We start from the raw sequence: 17,538 nt of genomic DNA, 5'->3' as shown, positions 1-17,538 counted from the left end.
GGGAGGGAGACAGGGACAGGTTCTGCTCCACTGAGTGGCTGGGTAGGTAGAGATGCCATCATGGATGAGAACAGGAAGAAACACTTCTGGGCCACTATCCCTGGGGTCTCCACACCAGAGTCCTGGCCATACTCGCTATAGGTAAGCTCTGCCAGCATGGTTTTTCTCTGTGTTCTTGGCTCTGGCTTATAGCAGTGCCTTTCTCTGAGATTCCCTGGTTTACAGGTATAGGTGAGTGGGTACTACAGGCATGAAGATGCAGGAAGGTACAGTAGGCCAAGATGAGAACCTAGGCTCAGTGGGTGAAGTGTACCTGAGTCAGATCTCCAGCATCCACACAGAAGCTGTGTACAAGAGCACACCTCTATACCCCTGTAAGCCTGCAGGCCCCAGAGGCACAGAAACAGGAAGGTCCCAGCTCAACCAGTAGATCAAAAATGGTGTAAGGTTGGGTTCAGTGCAAGAGCCTGTCTCTAAAACAAAAACTACAAGTAAGCAGGGCGTGGTGGTGCACACCTTTAATCTCAGCACTTGGGAGGCAGAGGGAGGTGGATTTCTGAGTTCGAGGTCAGCCAGGGCTATACAGAGAAACCCTGTCTCGAAAAAACAAACAACACAAACAAACAAAAACTACAAGTAAGGTGGGGAATGACAGAAGCCACCCAACACTGACCTTTGACCTACATGTGTGCACATGTACAAGTGAGCACACCTACATACACGTGTACGTAAAGTCAGAGGGATTAAAAAGGAAGAAGATAACTTAGCTCCCAGGAGCCCTGACTGAGGGTCACAGATCAGAGGAAGAACTGGAGGGAGGGGGGAGGCAGAACTCAGAGGTTAAGGGCGTGGGACGTGGGGGGCGGGGGCAGGCGAGGTGAGGAGACAAGAAGAGAGTCTTGTCTTGGCTGTAGGAACTGTTGAAGGTCACAGACGGTAGGCCCTGCCTGCCATGACACAGATGAATGGTGTCTTAAGGTAGTTACTGGGTATTTGGCAAAAGCAGGGTGGAAGCCCACCCAACTGGGAGTCCAAACCCCACTGCCATGAGAAGAAGAACTGAAGTAATATTTAAGGATAGGATGGAAGGAGGGAGAGCAGAGGGTGGCAGGCTCTCTGGACCTTCTGCAGCACCAGATTCAAGATTCTACACCCCCACCACCACCAAAGATTCTACTCCCAGCAGACATCTTCCTTCCTTCTGCATCCCCATCCTCACCCCAACCCCCGGCTTGGGGGATGGAACCCAGGGCCTTGCAGGCAAGCATATACCACTGAGATTCACTCTAGGCCAAGATAAATATCATTTTTAACACAGTCATCCAAAATCCCAGACCAAAAGTCTCAGCAGGTAGTGACCACTCTGTTCTTGGGGGTTGACAAGCTGAGATCCACCAGTGCCAGGGCACTCTCAGGTAGGGTGACAAAGGATGTACAGAACAAGCCCCATGTCCTTCTCAGCAAGCAATAGCCACATACAGGGTCAGGTTTGTTATTTCTAATGCCCAAAAGACTCTTCCGCAGAGCCGAAGGGACAGGATAAAAGGAAGTCCTGCGTAGGCTCACAGACACTCCGCTCCTCTCAGGTTAGTCCCTTAGTTCATTGCCTTAGACCTTCTCTGACGGTCCACCCCAACTGCAGTTTACCCAGCATCTCTATCCCTGCCTCTGCATCTCTCCGAGCTTCTTGGGCTCCCCCCTCCCAACTTCTGGGCCTCCCCAGTGCCCCTCCCTTGGGTGCCCCTCCCCGGACTACAACCCCCAGGCGCCCCCAGCCCGGGGCGCTGCGCATGCCCCCTGCTCCCCGCCCCCTCCGCTCCCCCTCCCTCCCTTCCTCCTCACCTCCCTCCGCCCCCCTCCCCCGCGCCTCGGCTCCCGCATCCCTCCATCCAACCCTGTGCCGCAGCCGCATCGCCACCGCAGCCTAGGCAGAGCCCAGTCGGCCCAGGCCCCTGTCTCTGCCTGGCCTTAGCTCCCCGCCCCCCCGCCGCGCACCTTATCCGCACATCCCTCGGAGGTCTAGCCCGGTGCCCCCAGACCCCGGCCTCCAGGACAGAGGCAAGAGGCAGAGAGCAGCAGCGGAGGCGGGAGGACGAAGAAGGGGAGGAGGAGCCCGTCGCAGGATGAAGGATCGGACTCAGGAGCTGCGGAGTGTGAGCTAAGGGGTGGGAGAGGTGGGGAGGCGGGACCCTGTATTTGGGGAGCGCTTGGGGGATGGAGTGGGGGAGGTTCTGAGACATGGGGAGCAAATGATGAGACTAGAGGTTGGAAGCCAGGAGCCCTCACATCTCCTGGCACCTGGTATCTCCAGTGAACCTGCAATTGGAGGACAGTGGCTGGAAGGAGTTGGAGGCCATTAAGACACAAGGGGGCAGGAGAGGTCTCAGGGGCCTGGGCAGCCCAAATGCCCGGGAGGACCCTAGAATCTAACCTGGGGGTGGGAGAAAGTGAATGTCAAGAGAGGATTGGGGGACACCATCATCCCCTAGAGCAGGCTTGTCAAATTAGGCGGATGGAGGGGGTGGTTGCTGGCCAGGCCGGGTCCAGGAGGACCCAGATTTGGGATGCTATGGAGGACACAGGTTGGAACTAGATGCCAGCACCTGGCAGTGAATGAAGTGTGTGGTGGTACTGGTGGTGGTGGTGGTGGTGGTGGTGGTGGTGGTGTGTGTGTGTGTGTGTGTGTGTGTGTGTCCACGCGCACGCGCACTGGTATGTTGCTCCGTGGGGAGAGGGCACTGCTCAGAGGGGGAGTGTGTGTGTGTGTGTGTGTGTGTGTGTGTGTGACTGAGTTCCCCTGGGCCAGAGCCTCAGCTTAGGTGACCCCAAAGGTGAGAGAGGAGAGAAAGATCCATCCACCAGGTCACAGAATTGGGTTGTGTGACATAGGCCACACAGTGCTTGGGGGAACTGGAGCATGGGAGCAGCCAGGGGCAGGCTGCTGGAAGCCAGGGGCCAGGCTCCAGGCGGTTGGCCAGCAGAGCTGGAGGAGGAAAGGTGGGGGGCTGCAGGGGAGGCTGCTCTTTGGAGGGACTGTGCTCGCCTGCTGAGAATGGTTTTGGGCAGGGAGGGTGCCGAGACATTTTAAGAATGACATGAGCCCAAGGAGCTTGAGGTTCCAGTTTGCTGTGTGACAGTGGCCTCTGGATTGGGATATGTCAGAATTCCAAGGGATTGTTACTCTACGTGACAGATTGGGAAACTGAGGTTCAGGGATGGGAAGGGACTGGCCCAAGGTCATCAAGCAAGTATGTGTGTGGTACAGGTCAAATGGCTCAGGGGCCTCCAGGCTGCCGAGTTGACCATGGGACTACACCCTCCGGCCTTTGAAACACAAGTTTTAGAGTGTTGTTGGAAGCCTCCAAAGGTTGGGCCTGGAGTTGGGGACCCTGGTTCACAGGCCATACGGGGAAGGAACACAGTGGCTCTTTGGAGAGGAAGTGGGGAGAATGAAGGAGCTGACTGTGAGGGAGGAGATGTGAAGGAGTATTTACTGCGTGAGGAAAACCATAGTAGCAATGGCAACTGTACTGTGTGTGTTTTATAGGAAATCACCTCTGATTCCCGGCAATCTTATGAGGCTGGTGTTAGCATGATCTCATCTCACAGAAAAGGGAACAGAGGCTCAGAGACATTAAGGAACTTGGCCAAAGTTACAGAGCTAGAAAAAGGCAGGATTCAAACCCAGACCAGCAGCCTCAGTATCCTAACCGCCCCCCCTCCAGGTGCAGTTTGCAAAGCAGGTTGTCATGGCAATCCCATTAGATCCCAACCAACTTCCTGGTAAGGTAGACAGAGAGTCTGCCTTGTCTAATATTCAGGAAAACTGAAGCCCAGAGGGTTTAAAGATTTCCCCAAGCCACACAACTAAACAAGGGAGAAAATAGAATTCGAACTCAGATCTCCAGCAGCCAAGAATATTCCATGACTCCCAAACCTAGAGAAATGCGATAAGGTGGGGGTGGAAGTGTGGTATAATTAGAGGGAGAGGGAGACAGAGTGGGGAGAACTCTGAGTGAGTCAGGGCTCCCTGCCCAGAGGTGAAGAAACCTGTGGCCAGGGCTGCCGGAGGGGGTGGGGGTGGAGGAAGCCAGGTGGCTAGGGCAGTAGGCAAATGATGTGGAGAGCTGGGGGCTGGGGGGTTACGGGGCGGGGGGGGGGAGATTGGGTAAATACTGATGGCTTTGCTGTTACTCACAATTTGGGAGAGTGGAGATTGGGGAGGGTGCAGGTGGGGTGGGTAGGAGCTCCAGATGTCTGGAGTGTTAAGAGTGTCTGCCAGAGTTGAAAGCCATGCTGTGGGAAGGCAGTGAGCTGGAGGGGAGGGGAGGGGAGGGCATGGTGAGGGGCATCAGGAGTGCTAGCCCAGGGGCCTGCTTGTCTCGCCAAGGAGTTTTCAAATCTGTTTATCATTTAGAGGTTGAGGACTCAGACTTAGAAGGCAGTTTGTTAGTTATTTCACCTGTGACCTTGGGCACAGTACTTGGCATGTCTGGTACTCTCGGGGTAGTTTGGTGGTAGTGGGTGTGTTTTTGTTTGTTTTGGGGAGTGTGTGTGTGTGTGTGTGTGTGTGTGTGTGGGTACTGGGGGATTGACCGGAGGGTATTGAATTCACTAGGCAGGTACTCTGTCATAGAGCTACTTCTAAGCCTCAGTTTCCCCCTGTGCCATTTGAGAGTAAAGTGCCACCTCATTTCACAGGATCATTTTGAGAATTAAAAGTTAATTAATACTTCCAAGCTGTCTAAGGAAGGGCCTAGTGCACAGCAGCGCTCTGGGGTTGCTATTCCTAGGTGACTTTCCGGTTCCTCTGGAACATTACAGAAGCCCGTTTGGATGTCTCCTAATGGATTTTGATTTTGGAGTTACCTGAGGGCTACAGGAAAGAGACAGACTTGACAGACAGAGGCGCGCGCAGGTCGGTCCTGCAGTTGGTGGAGCTGGTGTTGAACAGCTTCCTGTCTCAGGTTGCCCAGCAGGTTCGGTTTGGAGGTTCTATGCTGGATATGGAACCTCAGGCCACAGAGAAAACAGGAGGGCCAGTCCGGGCTGGGGGGAGGGGGAGGGGGAGGAAGGAGGAGGGGGACTAGGGGAGGCCAGAAAGAGAGGAAGCTCTGGCTTGTAAGAGTCCGCAGAGAACATTCATAACCTCCAGGGCACTGGGCCTTTTCCTGCCTCGAGCTCTACTGCCCAGAGTGTGACTCCCATTGCCTTAAATTCAGTTTCTCCCAAATTACAGCATAACTGGACACAACTCAGATGTCACCTCCTCAGAAAGACCCTTCCCGGCCATTATGCTTGCCTCCATCACATCCTCCTGTCTGTCCAGTTACTCCCCATCATGAGCTGCTGTTTTTTATTCACTTCTCATTGTTTGTCTCCCCCTCCCCCACCGGACAGTCAGCTCCTTGGAGGCAAGCCCTTCCTTCCCAGGCATGTTCATCCCCGGTACCCATCATACACAGTTGTTAGATGCATGAGGGATGCGGGGAGGCAGGAAGAGGATCAGGGTGGGGGTGGGCTGCGGAGGAGAAGAGGAAGTGGGGCTGGGCTGCACCATGGGCCATGGGAGACTAGGGGAGCGGAGGCCCAAGCGAAGGATTCGGATGGACAGAATCCTGAGGGACACATAAGAGCGTCTGATGGACAAGATGATGAGGTCTGGGTGGACAGTGTATGGTAGTGTGTGTAAGGATGTGTATATACACAAACACACACTTGTTTTCTTTTCAAAGATTTATTCCAGACACATCGGAAGAGGGTGTTAGATCTCATTTCGGATGGTTGTGAGCCACCATGTGGTTGCTAGGATTTGAACTCAGGACTTTCAGAAGAGCAGTCAGTGCTCTTAACCGCTGAGCCATCTCTCCAGCCTGAACACATTTTTTTTTTTTAAGATTTTTTTTTTTTTTTTTTTTTTTTAAAGATTTATTTATTTATTATATGTGAGTACATTGTAGCTGTCTTCAGACACACCAGAAGAGGGAGTCAGATCTTGTTACGGATGGTTGTGAGCCACCATGTGGTTGCTGGGATTTGAACTCTGGACCTTCGGAAGAGCAGTCGGGTGCTCTTACCCACTGAGCCATCTCTCCAGCCCTTTTTTTAAGATTTATTTATTGTTATATGTAAGACACTGTAGCTGTCTTCAGACACACTAGAAGAGGGTATCAGATCTCATTATGGATGGTTATGAGCCACCAGGTGGTTGCTGGGATTTGAACTCAGGACCTTAGGAAGAGCAGTCGGTGCTCTTAACCGCTGAGCCATCTCTCCAGCTCAGCCATCTTTCCAGCTCCTGAACACATGTTTGTAAACACACATTTGTGAACATGCACTCGGGAACACACACACACACACACTAGGACCCTCTTGTTGCTGATGTGGAAAACTTGACTTTAAGGAGGCTGGGGAATTGGATTGGATGCCCCTCAAGGCAGTGAAGCCTCAGTGACAAAAGCTTTATTAATCAAGTCCTTCCCGGTGTTCACCAATTGGTGGACAGTGACAAGCAATGCCCTGACATCCACCAACACCTTTTTGGCTGACCACCCTTGCACAAGTTATGTAATCTTTCTGTGCCTCGGTTTCTTCATCTGTCGAATAGGAATAAGAGCATCTACCTCATTGGATGGTTGTGAGGTTAAATGTGAGGAACTGCATACTGGATATGGGATCATGGCTGAATCCTAACACTTGAGAGGGTGAGGCAGGAGGATTGCTGCAAGTTCAAGGCTACTCTGGGCCACACAGTGAGGCCCTAGCAAGAAGTGGGGGGAGGGACAGAGAAATAGAGCAAAAGACTGTGGGCAGGATAGTTGTCTTTGTGGCCAAGTAAGGACAGAGGGACTTCCGCATGTTGGCAGGATGGATGGAAAAAACCTGGAGACTTGACAGGTCCCCACTTCAAACTCAACCTCTGGCTTTGTTTGCTGTGAGGCCTCAGGCAACAGGGCAGTGTGTCTAAGCTGTCTCCTCACCTGTCACAGTCCACCCTCATCAAAGATTCTCTCCCTGGCAGCTGTAGGCATTTCCCTGTGCGCGTTTGCAGGGGGGTCCTGGAGGGGCTCTGCGGGAGGGGACTGCAGCTTGACAGAGGAAGGTGTGAGGCCTGGAGGGTGGAAGCCCACAAGGCTGGTCAGCTGCTGAACTGGTGTGGGCTTTTTGGCCTCTCTCTACTTAAAGTTCTTCCATTTATAAAAGAGGGCTGTGATAATGTCTATCTCGGGAGACTGTTGTAAGAATTAAATGAATGGGTCTGGTGGTGATGTGAAACAGAGGCAGGAGGATTCCAAGTTAAAGGCTACCTTGAGCTACAGTAAGACTTTCAGAAAAACAGGAGCTGGGACTTTAGCTCACACACACACACACACACACACACACCCCACCAAGGGAAGGGCCGGTGGAGGTGGGGGGAGACAGATACAGACAGACAGACAGAAAGAGGTCAAGAGTGAATTAAATGGGGTTGGAGAGATGGCTCAGCAGTTAAGAGCACTAACTGTTCTTCCAGAGAACCTGGGTTCAATTCCCAGCACCCACATGGCAGTTCCCCACCATCTGCAACTCCAGTTCTAAGAGATCTGGCACACTCGCACAGATAGACATGCAGACAAAGCACCAATGCACATAAAGTAAACTCTCTTTTTTTTAAGTCAATTAAACGGGCAAGCGCATGCAGGACTACACCGAGCACTTCAGAGTGCACCCGGCACTCCATCAGCCTCTGCAGTATTTGTCAGTGTTGCAGTTGTGCTGGCCAGTGGTTGTCACAGAGTTCGTTTGTATGCTTTAGGCAGGCATTTACTATGTTAGTCCTGTGTGGCTTGGCACTGGCTGTGTAGACCAGAGTGGCCTCGAAGTCACAGAGACCCACCTCCCTCTGCCTCTATTGTAGTTAACAGTGCGGGCCTGCCAGGTATAAGCCTGCTTTGGAGACAGGATTTTACTCTGTAGTCCCAGCTGATCAGGATCCTGTGCAGGCTAGGCAGCCCCTGCCCTTCACACACTGAGCCATCTCTCCAGACCCTGTTTTTGTTTAAGATTTAACAAAATGATTTTATTTATTTATTTCTTTATCTATTTATCTATCTATTTATTTATTTAATTTATTTTGTTGTTGTTGTTGTTGAAACAAGGTTTCTCTGTGCAGCCCCGGAGGTCCTGGAACTCTGTAACTCTGTAGACAAGGATGGCCTCAAACTCAGAGGTCTGCCTGCCTCTGTCTCCTGACTGTTGGATCTAAAAGGTGTGTGCCATCACACCGAGCGAGCGAAAGAGAGAGAGAGAGAGAGAGAGAGAGAGAGAGAGAGAGAGAGAACACACATGAGTACAGGAGCCTGTAGAGACCAGAAGAGGGCATTGGATCCCCTGGAATGGAGTTACAAGCAGGTGCTTGTTAGCTGCCCAACATGGGTACTGAGAACTGAACTTGGGTCCTCTCCAAGACCAATACACATTCTTAACAGCCAAGCCATGGCTCCAGCCCCTCTCTCTAGAGAGTTTTGGTGAAGATCCAAAGACATACCGAGAATGTAAGATGCATGCAGAGGCACTGGTAGGTGACGTTGCTAGCTTGGCTGGTCAGGATGCAGAGGCCTGAGTAGGAACTGGCCCAGGAGGAAATGAGCCCATGCAAATGGTTGCTGAAGAGCCTTCAGGGGAGCAGAACTAGGGTGGCCAGACCATGGTGTCCTGGTCCCAATCTGCCTGGTGCCCTTGGGCAAGTCATTGTCCTTTGCCCACCGGGCTCCGTGCTCCTTCATCTATGAAATGGGAACAGTGTTTGCCCAGCTTTTCTCACTGGGCTGTGGTGGTGAGGATCAGAAGGGATTACAGCCGTGAGTATCCGTGTACACAGGAGTTTTAGCTTTCCTTGTGGTCATTAGCCAAACCAAATCACCTTAGGCCCTTCTACCTTTTTTCCTGTCTCAAGGGCAAGTAAATAGGCAGCCTGGATACTCTAGGAAGAATCTAAGGCTTTGAAAACAGGCGAGACTGAAATAAGACTTTAGGAAGGACTTCCTGGAGTTGGCATGGGAAGGGAAAGAGACAGAGAAGAGGAAGGTTCCCGGGTTCCTAGGCTGTCAGAGGTTCCCCTGCCATGCGTGAAGCTGGCCAAGAGTAGGTGGGAGGGAGGAGGAGGAGAAGGTCAGCAGGAGTCTGTGGCCCTGGAGGAGGAGACACCGGAAAATCGCGATGAGAAACTGGTACATCCTACAAATGAGCCCAGCTCCTGACAGGCTTCCAGGGCCAACGTCTTCTGGTGTCTGTCCTGAGGCAGGTGGAGGCTGGAGAAGCCAAAACTCCTAGCAGGGTCTTTGAGACCTTTTTTTTTTTTTTTTTTTTTTTTTTGGTTTTTCGAGACAGGGTTTCTCTGTATAGCCCTGGCTGTCCTGGAACTCACTTTGTAGACCAGGCTGGCCTCGAACTCAGAAATCCACCTGCCTCTGCCTCCCAAGTGCTGGGATTAAAGGCGTGCGCCACCACGCCCGGCCTCTTTGAGACCTTTGAGCTCGGTTTGAGAAACAGGTGACTTTGGCCTGCCACAGGAGGTCCTCTCTGGGTTATGCTGGTCTCAGAGCTGCCCTTACTTGGCAGATCCCAAGTGATCTTAGTGTCTTAGTTGCATCTTGGTCCCATCTGGCTCTGTCTGGGTTCAATCCGAACAGACTGAGATACATTAGAGCCAAGTGCAGTTCCTTCATAGCCTGTCTGACTTCCAGGAGGGCCTGTGTGTGATCTGCCCCAGGCCCGTCAGCTCTCCCTTCAGGTCCCAGAGGCTCCGCTTGATTTCAACCAGGCTCTCTTGGCTGCATTGTCTGAACTCTGGCTCAACCTGTCTGTGATGCGGGCTGAACCCTGGCACTGCTTAGACCTCCAGATTTAATGTCTGTTGATGGCTGAGCTCAACTTTACCCTGAGAATTCTGTTCCAGGCAGAGAGGAATGGGGATCCCAGGGGAGCCCTCTTGTACCTTCCGCCCAACTCTGGGCGAGAACGTGGTTGTGGGGCTCGAAGATGGTGGGTGAACAGGCAGCACCCTCCTCCTCTCCCTCTGTCCACGTGTCAGCAGTGCAGCTCTGCCTGGGTCTGTGTGCCTCCACGTGGGTGTTGGGGGGCCTATTTCTGTGTGCCTGTGTGTCAGCTCCTCTGTCTGTGTCACTGGTCTGCCTGGAGATGGCAGTGTGGGTGGGTGAATCCCTTTGTGTCTCTGAGCCCTGAGGGTGGAGGGCTGAGCAGCTGCAGGTTGCAACTGGGAAATCCGAGTCAGAGAGAGTTGGTGGGTGTGTGGTTGGAAGGGACTGGAAGGAAGTGGGCGGCTGCGTGGGGAAGAGGCTCTCCAAGAGACAGTGCAGTGGGAGGAGGGAGTGTGGGATGAAGTGGGTCAGAGAGTACTGCCGACATGCTCAGCCGGCCCTCACTGGGCCTGGCCCTGCTTGCTCAACTTGGCCTCAGCAGCCAGCAGCTTGGTAGCAATGGGACCTTTAAGAGGGGAGTGGATGGTCAGGTTGTAGCAGGGAAAGGGGAGCCCTGGGTAGGCGCTGCTAGGAAATGGTAGGGAGGCTCACAGTTCTGGAAAACCGTTCTAGAATCCTCCTTGGAGCCCAGAGCCAGTCATCACCAGGCTGACATTTAGCTGGGTGTTGAAAGTATTGAAATTTGTCCATATCCAGCAGTCAACAGCAGTGCCTCTTTCCCAGGGACACTCTGAACAGATGAGATTGTTCAGATCTCAGAAAACGCCTTTAGCTGACTCCTTTAAGGGACACTGGCATCTAGGACACTGGTCTACAAGGTATCCAGTGCTGGCTCTGAGTGTTGGTGACCTTGCCATCCCTCTTGATGAGGACCCTTCCCAAGATCCCTCCTCTGAGTCTAGAACTGATACCGTCCATGTTATGTGCGCTGGGTGGAGGGACAGAAAGGTAGAGTCAACCTTGAGACGCAGGGTAGGGACTGCTCATGGATCTGGCCTTGCTTTGCTTCCAGGCGAAAGACAGTGATGATGAAGAGGAGGTGGTCCACGTGGATCGAGACCACTTTATGGATGAGTTCTTCGAGCAGGTAGAGCGCCCGGGTAGCCCTGGCCCAGAACCTTGTCCCTTCCCCTAGCTTTCTTTGCCTTGTGTATTCCCTCGTCCCTGCACACTCCTTGGCCTTCACGGTTTGGCCGATTTCACTGAACGCTGGCTAGGTCTCATCTGGCCCTCCAGCCTGGATAAGGTGTCACTGATTTCCTGCCCCAGGTGGAAGAGATCCGAGGCTGCATCGAGAAACTGTCTGAGGATGTGGAGCAAGTGAAGAAACAGCACAGCGCCATTCTTGCCGCCCCCAACCCCGATGAGAGTGAGTGCTGCCTTGTGGGGCCCAGGGCCTAGGGCCCCACCCCTGTTCTCACCTCCCAATTTGCCTTCTCCCCCAGAGACTAAACAGGAGTTGGAGGACCTCACGGCAGACATCAAAAAGACGGCAAACAAGGTCCGGTCCAAGTTGAAAGGTGAGGACCGCAGTTCCGCCACTGCAAACAGCTCTCTGCCCCACATTAGATCAGAGAAACCGGGACACTGGGGGGTCAGAGTCCTAAACATTGAGAAATGTACAAGCCCACTTTTGCCCACGTCCTTTGGAAACACTTGACAGGGAAATGAGCCAGGCAGTGTTTCCGCCTGAATTGCACCTGAGAGCCATCAATCAGAAAAATACAGATTTCCAGCCAGTGACGGTGGGGAGGTCCCGTAATCCCAGCACCGGGAGGCTGCCACAGGAAGAGTGAGAGTTCCGGATGCGTGTGGGCTGTGTAGTGAGACTCTGTTTCAAAGAATCCAGGAAGGAAAGGGGAAAGGCTGAGAGGAACTCGCTTTTCCAAGAGGTTTTAATTTTGATCAGTCCTCGTTTGGCCTGAATAGGCTCCGAGCGCGACACTGAGCACCAGTAGGTGGGCTCAGCAGAATTAGCATCCTCGGCTCAGGACAGATTGGACTGTGTGGCTGACATCAGGGGCTGGCACGCTTTCAGGAGGGCCTTGCCAAGTGCTCATGTAGTCACTCCAATTTAAGAACTTGGGTGCTGCTAATAACCACCTTCCCTCAAAGCATTGTGGGTTGGGAACCTCCTTGTCTGCTGGTGCCAGGAGAATAGCAGTGTTAAGGAGCAGCCGCTCACGTACCCTGGCAGTTCAGCAGTTAAGGCATTTACCAAAGCGTCTATAGCTCTAAGGCTCACTGCTAGGCTTTGGAAGGGATTTTTTTTGGGGGGGAGTGGGGGAAACGGTTGTCCCCAAGGCCACTAATCTTGTGTTGGGAGATGGCAACACAAGCTTCAGGTCCTTTTGGACTTAGGAGGAGGTCATGTGAGAGCCTCTGTTGCTAACCAATAAAAACAAGCCCTCTGTACTCAGAGTGTGTGCTCTGGGGTCATGGTCATGCAATCTACAGGGAGGAGTCCAGCCTCTAGCGCCAGTCACTGCAGATGGTCCCTGACCTCAGCTCACTCGTCAGTATAATAGGGAAACTGAAGAAAATATATGGTCTTCTTTTTTCTTCTAGTCTTGACAGTAAAGTTTTGGTTTAGTTTGATTTGTTTGTTTGTTTTTTGTTTTGTTTTTTGAGACAGGGTTTCTCTGTATAGCCGAGGCTGTCCTGGAACTCACTCTGTAGACCAGGCTGGCCTCAAACTCAGAAATCTGCCTGCCTCTGCCTCCCAAGTGCAGGAACTAAAAGCGTGCGCCACTACTGCCTGGCTGTATTTTCTTTTCTTTTTCTTTTTTTCTTTTTTTTCTTTTCTTCTTTTTTTTTTTTTTTTTTTTTTTTTTGGCTTTTTGAGACAGGGTTTCTCTGTATAGCCCTGGCTGTCCTGGAGCTCACTTTGTAGACCAGGCTGGCCTCGAACTCAGAAATCTGCCTGCCTCTGCCTCCCGAGTGCTGGGATTAAAGGCGTGCGCCACCACGCCCGGCTTGTTTTTTTTTTTTTTTCCAGATGATGTCTTACCAAGAATCTCAAATATAGGGGCTAGAGAGATAGCTTAGTGGTTAAGATCACTGGCTTCCCGAGGACCCAGGTTCAATTCTACATGGAGGGTCACAAGTATCTGAAGTCCTAGTTCCAGGGAATCCGACACCTTCCCAATAGACATACATGCAGGCAAAACGCAATACACATATTTTTTTTTTCAAATCTCAAATATAAATCATAAAAGTTGACAGGCTGGTGGTATACACCGTTAGTCCCAGTGCTAGGGAGCCAGAGGCAGGAGAATCTTTGTGAGTTCAAGGCCAGCCTCGTCTACATAGTGAGTTTCAACCCAGCCAGAGTTATAAGGCGATATTCTCATATCAAATGCCATAAGTCAGGCATAGTGGTTGCTCCTGTACCTTCAGCACTTGGAAGGGTGAGATGGGCTGGCAGGTCACAGGCTCAGGACTCCTTGGTTTCTTCAGACCCATTGGCCTTGATGTAGAACACTTTTTAGAAGACCATGAGGAAAACTTTGTGGTCGGGGGTTCAGAAGTCCAGATAGAAGACAGAAAAAGAGAAGGTGGTTTAGGAAACTGACCAGGAAAAAGACAAAACAAAATCCCCCAAAAACCCCAAAACAAACAAACACACACTCCATCTTTTCCATCTTCCTCCAGTTGGTGGCATCAGGGTGACCTTGAATTCTCCAATTTCTGGTGTGAAATATCAGCCAATATTACAGAGTTTCTACAACAGTTGTAAAAGACCTCTCTGTCCAGAATTGGCCCGAGCCCTAGGCCTGATAATAAATAAGGCTCAGGGCAGGGCTAACATGCCCTGGATCCCTGGTCATGCTTTCCTAACTGCTACAGTGATAGCACTCAGTCACTGTGCCTGCTTCTGCTTGCTGGATAGCCTTGAGGTGCCATCTGGCTCCATTCCCCCATCTCCACCCCCCACTGCCAGTGGGACAGAAAGAGGTGGCACTCTTGGGACTGGCCCAGAGGCCTTTGCAAGTCTTAGCAGCCCAGGGATTCGTCCCTGATGCATTTTCTGATACGACTTGAAGAAGCTGTTACTGCAAGCTCTTCTCAGAAAATCTGAGTGACTGCCCCAGGAAGACATGGTCTAGAAGAAGTTCAAAACATCCTTTAGAAGTGAGAACTCAGCTGGGAGGTGGTGGAGCATGTCTTTAATCTTAGCACTGGCGGGGACTGCAGAGGGCAGGCAGAGGCCTGAGTTCTAGGACAGCCAGAGCTACACAGAAAAACATTCTCAAAACAAAACAAAACAAAACAAAACAAAAAAAAGATTGAAAAAAAGGACCGGGGTCTCACAAGACAGGCAGGGGAGGAGAGCTAAGTTCCCTCTGTTAAAACATCCCACTGTAAGCTGGATAACTACTGTGATGGTTTGTATATGCTCGGCCCAGGGAGTGGCACTATTAGAAAGTGTGGCCCTGTTGGAGTAGGTGTGTCACTGTGGGTGTGGCCTTTAAGACCCTCATCCTAGTTGCCTGGAAGCCAGTCTTCTGTTAGCAGCCTTCAGATGAAGATGTAGAACTCTCAGTTCCTCCTGCACCAGGCTTGCCTGGATGCTGCCATGTTCCTGCCTTGATGATAATGGATTGAACCTCTGAACCTGTAAGCCAGCCCCAATTAAATGCTGTTCTTATAAGAGTTGCCTTGGTCATGGTGTCTTCACAGCAGTAAAACCCTGACGAAGACAGCCACCAAGAAAGTTAGAAGGTAGCAGAAGGTCTTGCCTGTAGGAGCAGCTACTCAGAAAGCTGAGGCAGGAATGTCTTTGAGTCCACAAATCCTAGACAGTGTAATAACACCCAGTCTTTAAAAGTGGGGGGGGGGGTTTGCTTTTTGTTCAGAGGTGAGAGGAACTGGATGGAACTGGACATTACTTGGGGGCCGTCCTCTCTAGTGGCCTGGCTTTATTCCCTTGTGTGCTTGGGTTCTTTCCAAGGCAAAATCCTTCCACAGAACAAACCTTCTGTCTGGTGACCTTTTGACTCTCCCTACCTGCCTTAGGGAACTCCCTCAAACCCCGGGCTTGTATACTTGGCAACCTGCAAACAAACCTTGGCAAAGCTTTTCTTGGGCGTGGTGCCTCTTCTCAGGCCTGGAGCCCACCTCCTCCCTCACCCCAGACCCAGGTCCCCCACCTCATCCTTGGGTCTCCAGCCTGTTACTGCCTTCTCTCCGCAGCGATCGAGCAAAGCATTGAGCAGGAAGAGGGGCTGAATCGTTCCTCTGCGGACCTGCGCATCCGTAAGACCCAGGTAGGCTCACGGAGCAGGAGGGGACCGACAGGCAGTGAAGCATGGGGACTAGCGGGCGGAACTAGGGTCCTGAATATATGTGGGAGAGTGGTGCTGCAGCCTTCTGGGTCTCGTGTCCCTGGTGCCGTGCTGTGACTTCCCCTGATCTCCCTAGCACTCCACACTCTCACGGAAGTTCGTGGAGGTAATGACCGAATATAATGCAACTCAGTCCAAGTACCGGGACCGCTGCAAGGACCGAATCCAGAGGCAGCTGGAGATCAGTGAGTGTGCCCCTCCCTTCCCCATCTCCCAGGACTTGCCAGGCTCCCCACCCCCGCCAGGGGTGCTCCTCTCTGGAGCGGACTCTGGGCCTCAGCCTAGTGGGAGGGTGGGTCCTGGGGTCCTGGCCCCTTCTTCCCACTTCCTGAGCAGGAGGTCCTTTCTCCACACAGCTGGCAGGACTACTACCAATGAAGAACTAGAAGACATGTTGGAAAGCGGGAAGCTGGCCATCTTCACTGATGATGTGAGCCCTCCCCCCACTCCCCACCCCCGCCATCCCCGTGGGGTCCGGGTCTGTCGGGTAAACCTTTGCCACTTCTCTTTGTCCACTCTGGAATCTCCGACAGCTTGGACTAAGAACTGCAAGATTCCACAGGGTCAGGGCAGGAAGGCACCTCTTTTAAAAATGGTCAATAGTGGTGTGCCAGGTGTTACACACTTGCAGGGTTTTGTTTTGTTTTGTTTTGTTTTGTTTTGTTTTGTTTTGTTTTGTTTTGTTTTGTTTGAGATAGGATCATGCTGTGTGCCCCAGGCTTGTTTCAAACTCCCAGTCCTTTTGCCTCAGCTGGAATTACAGGCATGCATCACTATGACCACCTTCATTTAATCTTCCCTGCAATCTCAGAGGAAACCCATTTCACAGAAGAGGAAAATTTGCCAGAAGGTGAAAGAATTTGCTAAGAATTTGACTCCAGTCTAAGTCAGAGTTCTTTTGTATGGTAATTGGCAACAATTCACAGCCTACTCCCCAGGCGTGGAGGTACATGCCTTTAATCCCAGCACTTGGGAAGCAGAAACAGGAGGATCTCTGTGAGTTCAAGGCCAGCCTAGTCAACACAGCAAGTTTCAGTACAGCCAGGACCATATGGAGAGACCCTGTCTCAGAAAAACAAAACAAAAAAAAAGAGTTGACCTCTGACCCCTGGCACTGCATTGTGGGACTGGAAACCATCTTTGTGAAAATCACTCAGGTTCACAACAATGCCAGTGGTTGGGAGCCTGGTGAGGGCTGAGGAAACTGTAGATGAGCCCTGAGTATTGGCTGGGAGTTATTAATACTGAAGTCCAGGAAGACGTCAATAGGTGTCATTGAGATGTACCTTAAGAGACGACAGGATATGGAAAGAGATGGGTTAGCTGTGAAGGCAGCCAGGTTCAGTTCCCAGCACCCCTGGCAGGGCCTTACAACTGTAGCTCCAGTGCCAGGGGCTTCCAATTCCTCCAGCCTAGGTGGGCCACTTGACTTCACGTTTGAGAACACATTCTTAAACATCTAAAATAAAAAGGACAAGTGAGTATTTAGGTATGGGAAAATTGGGAAGGGGGAGGGGACCCTTGCAGGGCGGCTGGCAGGTGACCTTATGTTAGCTCTCATAGCACGGGCAGGAAATAGGGGCAGAAAGTGAGGCTGCCAGCGTGGAGGTGTGTGACCTGTGGTGATGAGGGTACTGGTCAATGTTAGAGGAAAGTGACAGCCTCCTGTGGTCCAAACACCATGGTGACCAACAGCCCAGGTCAGGAGCTGAGGGGAACTGTAGCTGTGAGCTGGAATTGCTGCGTTCCTGAGGCCCGGGGTACATTTTTCCCCTTATTCACTCCCTGCCTCATCTCATGAAGGCTCCTGTCACCCCGTGGGCAGTCCTCTCATCAGAGCCTCACTGCCTGCTGCTTCTTTCCCACCTGCTGTATCTCCCACATCACCCTGTCAGCTTTTGACCATCTCTCTTCCCTGGGCTTACTATGTCCCCTGGAGTGAGGTGGTGGGCTCTATATAAGCTTTTTTCTTGTAATTTGCAAACTTCTCTTTGATGCCTCATGTGCGCTAGGAACCAATCAAAGCTCCACAAACAAAGCATTCAGTTGCACAATAATCGTCTGAGGCAAATGGCTTACTGTGACCCTATTTTCTAGGTGGTGTTAGCAAAGTCCAGAGGAGGGTAAATAATGCCCAAGGATGTCGCCAGTGTTGTGCTTAGCGGGTTCTTCTTTCTTCCACTCTTTCAACCCCCTAACACCCGATAGGA

General features: G+C 51.9%; 1 protein-coding gene across 3 annotated transcripts in view; it reads left to right on the top strand.

Annotated features, from left to right (window-relative positions):
• The first annotated feature begins 1,881 nt into the window (after nucleotides 1–1,881).
• Stx1b (syntaxin 1B) overlaps nucleotides 1,882–17,538 on the top strand; it is a 20,632-nt gene continuing 4,975 nt past the window's right edge. Inside the window, exons 1-7 of one of the 3 annotated variants that reach the window (NM_024414.2) lie at nucleotides 1,882–2,153; nucleotides 10,993–11,067; nucleotides 11,250–11,349; nucleotides 11,426–11,500; nucleotides 15,177–15,250; nucleotides 15,405–15,513; nucleotides 15,685–15,758. In NM_024414.2, coding sequence (NP_077725.1) covers nucleotides 2,124–2,153; nucleotides 10,993–11,067; nucleotides 11,250–11,349; nucleotides 11,426–11,500; nucleotides 15,177–15,250; nucleotides 15,405–15,513; nucleotides 15,685–15,758 — 537 coding nt within the window. In that variant the 5' untranslated portion in view covers nucleotides 1,882–2,123. Of the gene's footprint in view, nucleotides 2,154–2,549; nucleotides 2,583–9,883; nucleotides 10,283–10,992; nucleotides 11,068–11,249; nucleotides 11,350–11,425; nucleotides 11,501–15,176; nucleotides 15,251–15,404; nucleotides 15,514–15,684; nucleotides 15,759–17,538 lie in introns of those variants that run through there. The other 2 variants (XM_011241866.1, XM_006508044.4) reach the window with 2 other exon arrangements.

Source organism: Mus musculus, chromosome 7 (genome assembly GCF_000001635.26).
Source record: "Mus musculus strain C57BL/6J chromosome 7, GRCm38.p6 C57BL/6J".
Classification (NCBI taxonomy): Eukaryota; Metazoa; Chordata; class Mammalia; order Rodentia; family Muridae; genus Mus; species Mus musculus.
This window is presented reverse-complemented; position numbering and strand designations above follow the sequence as displayed.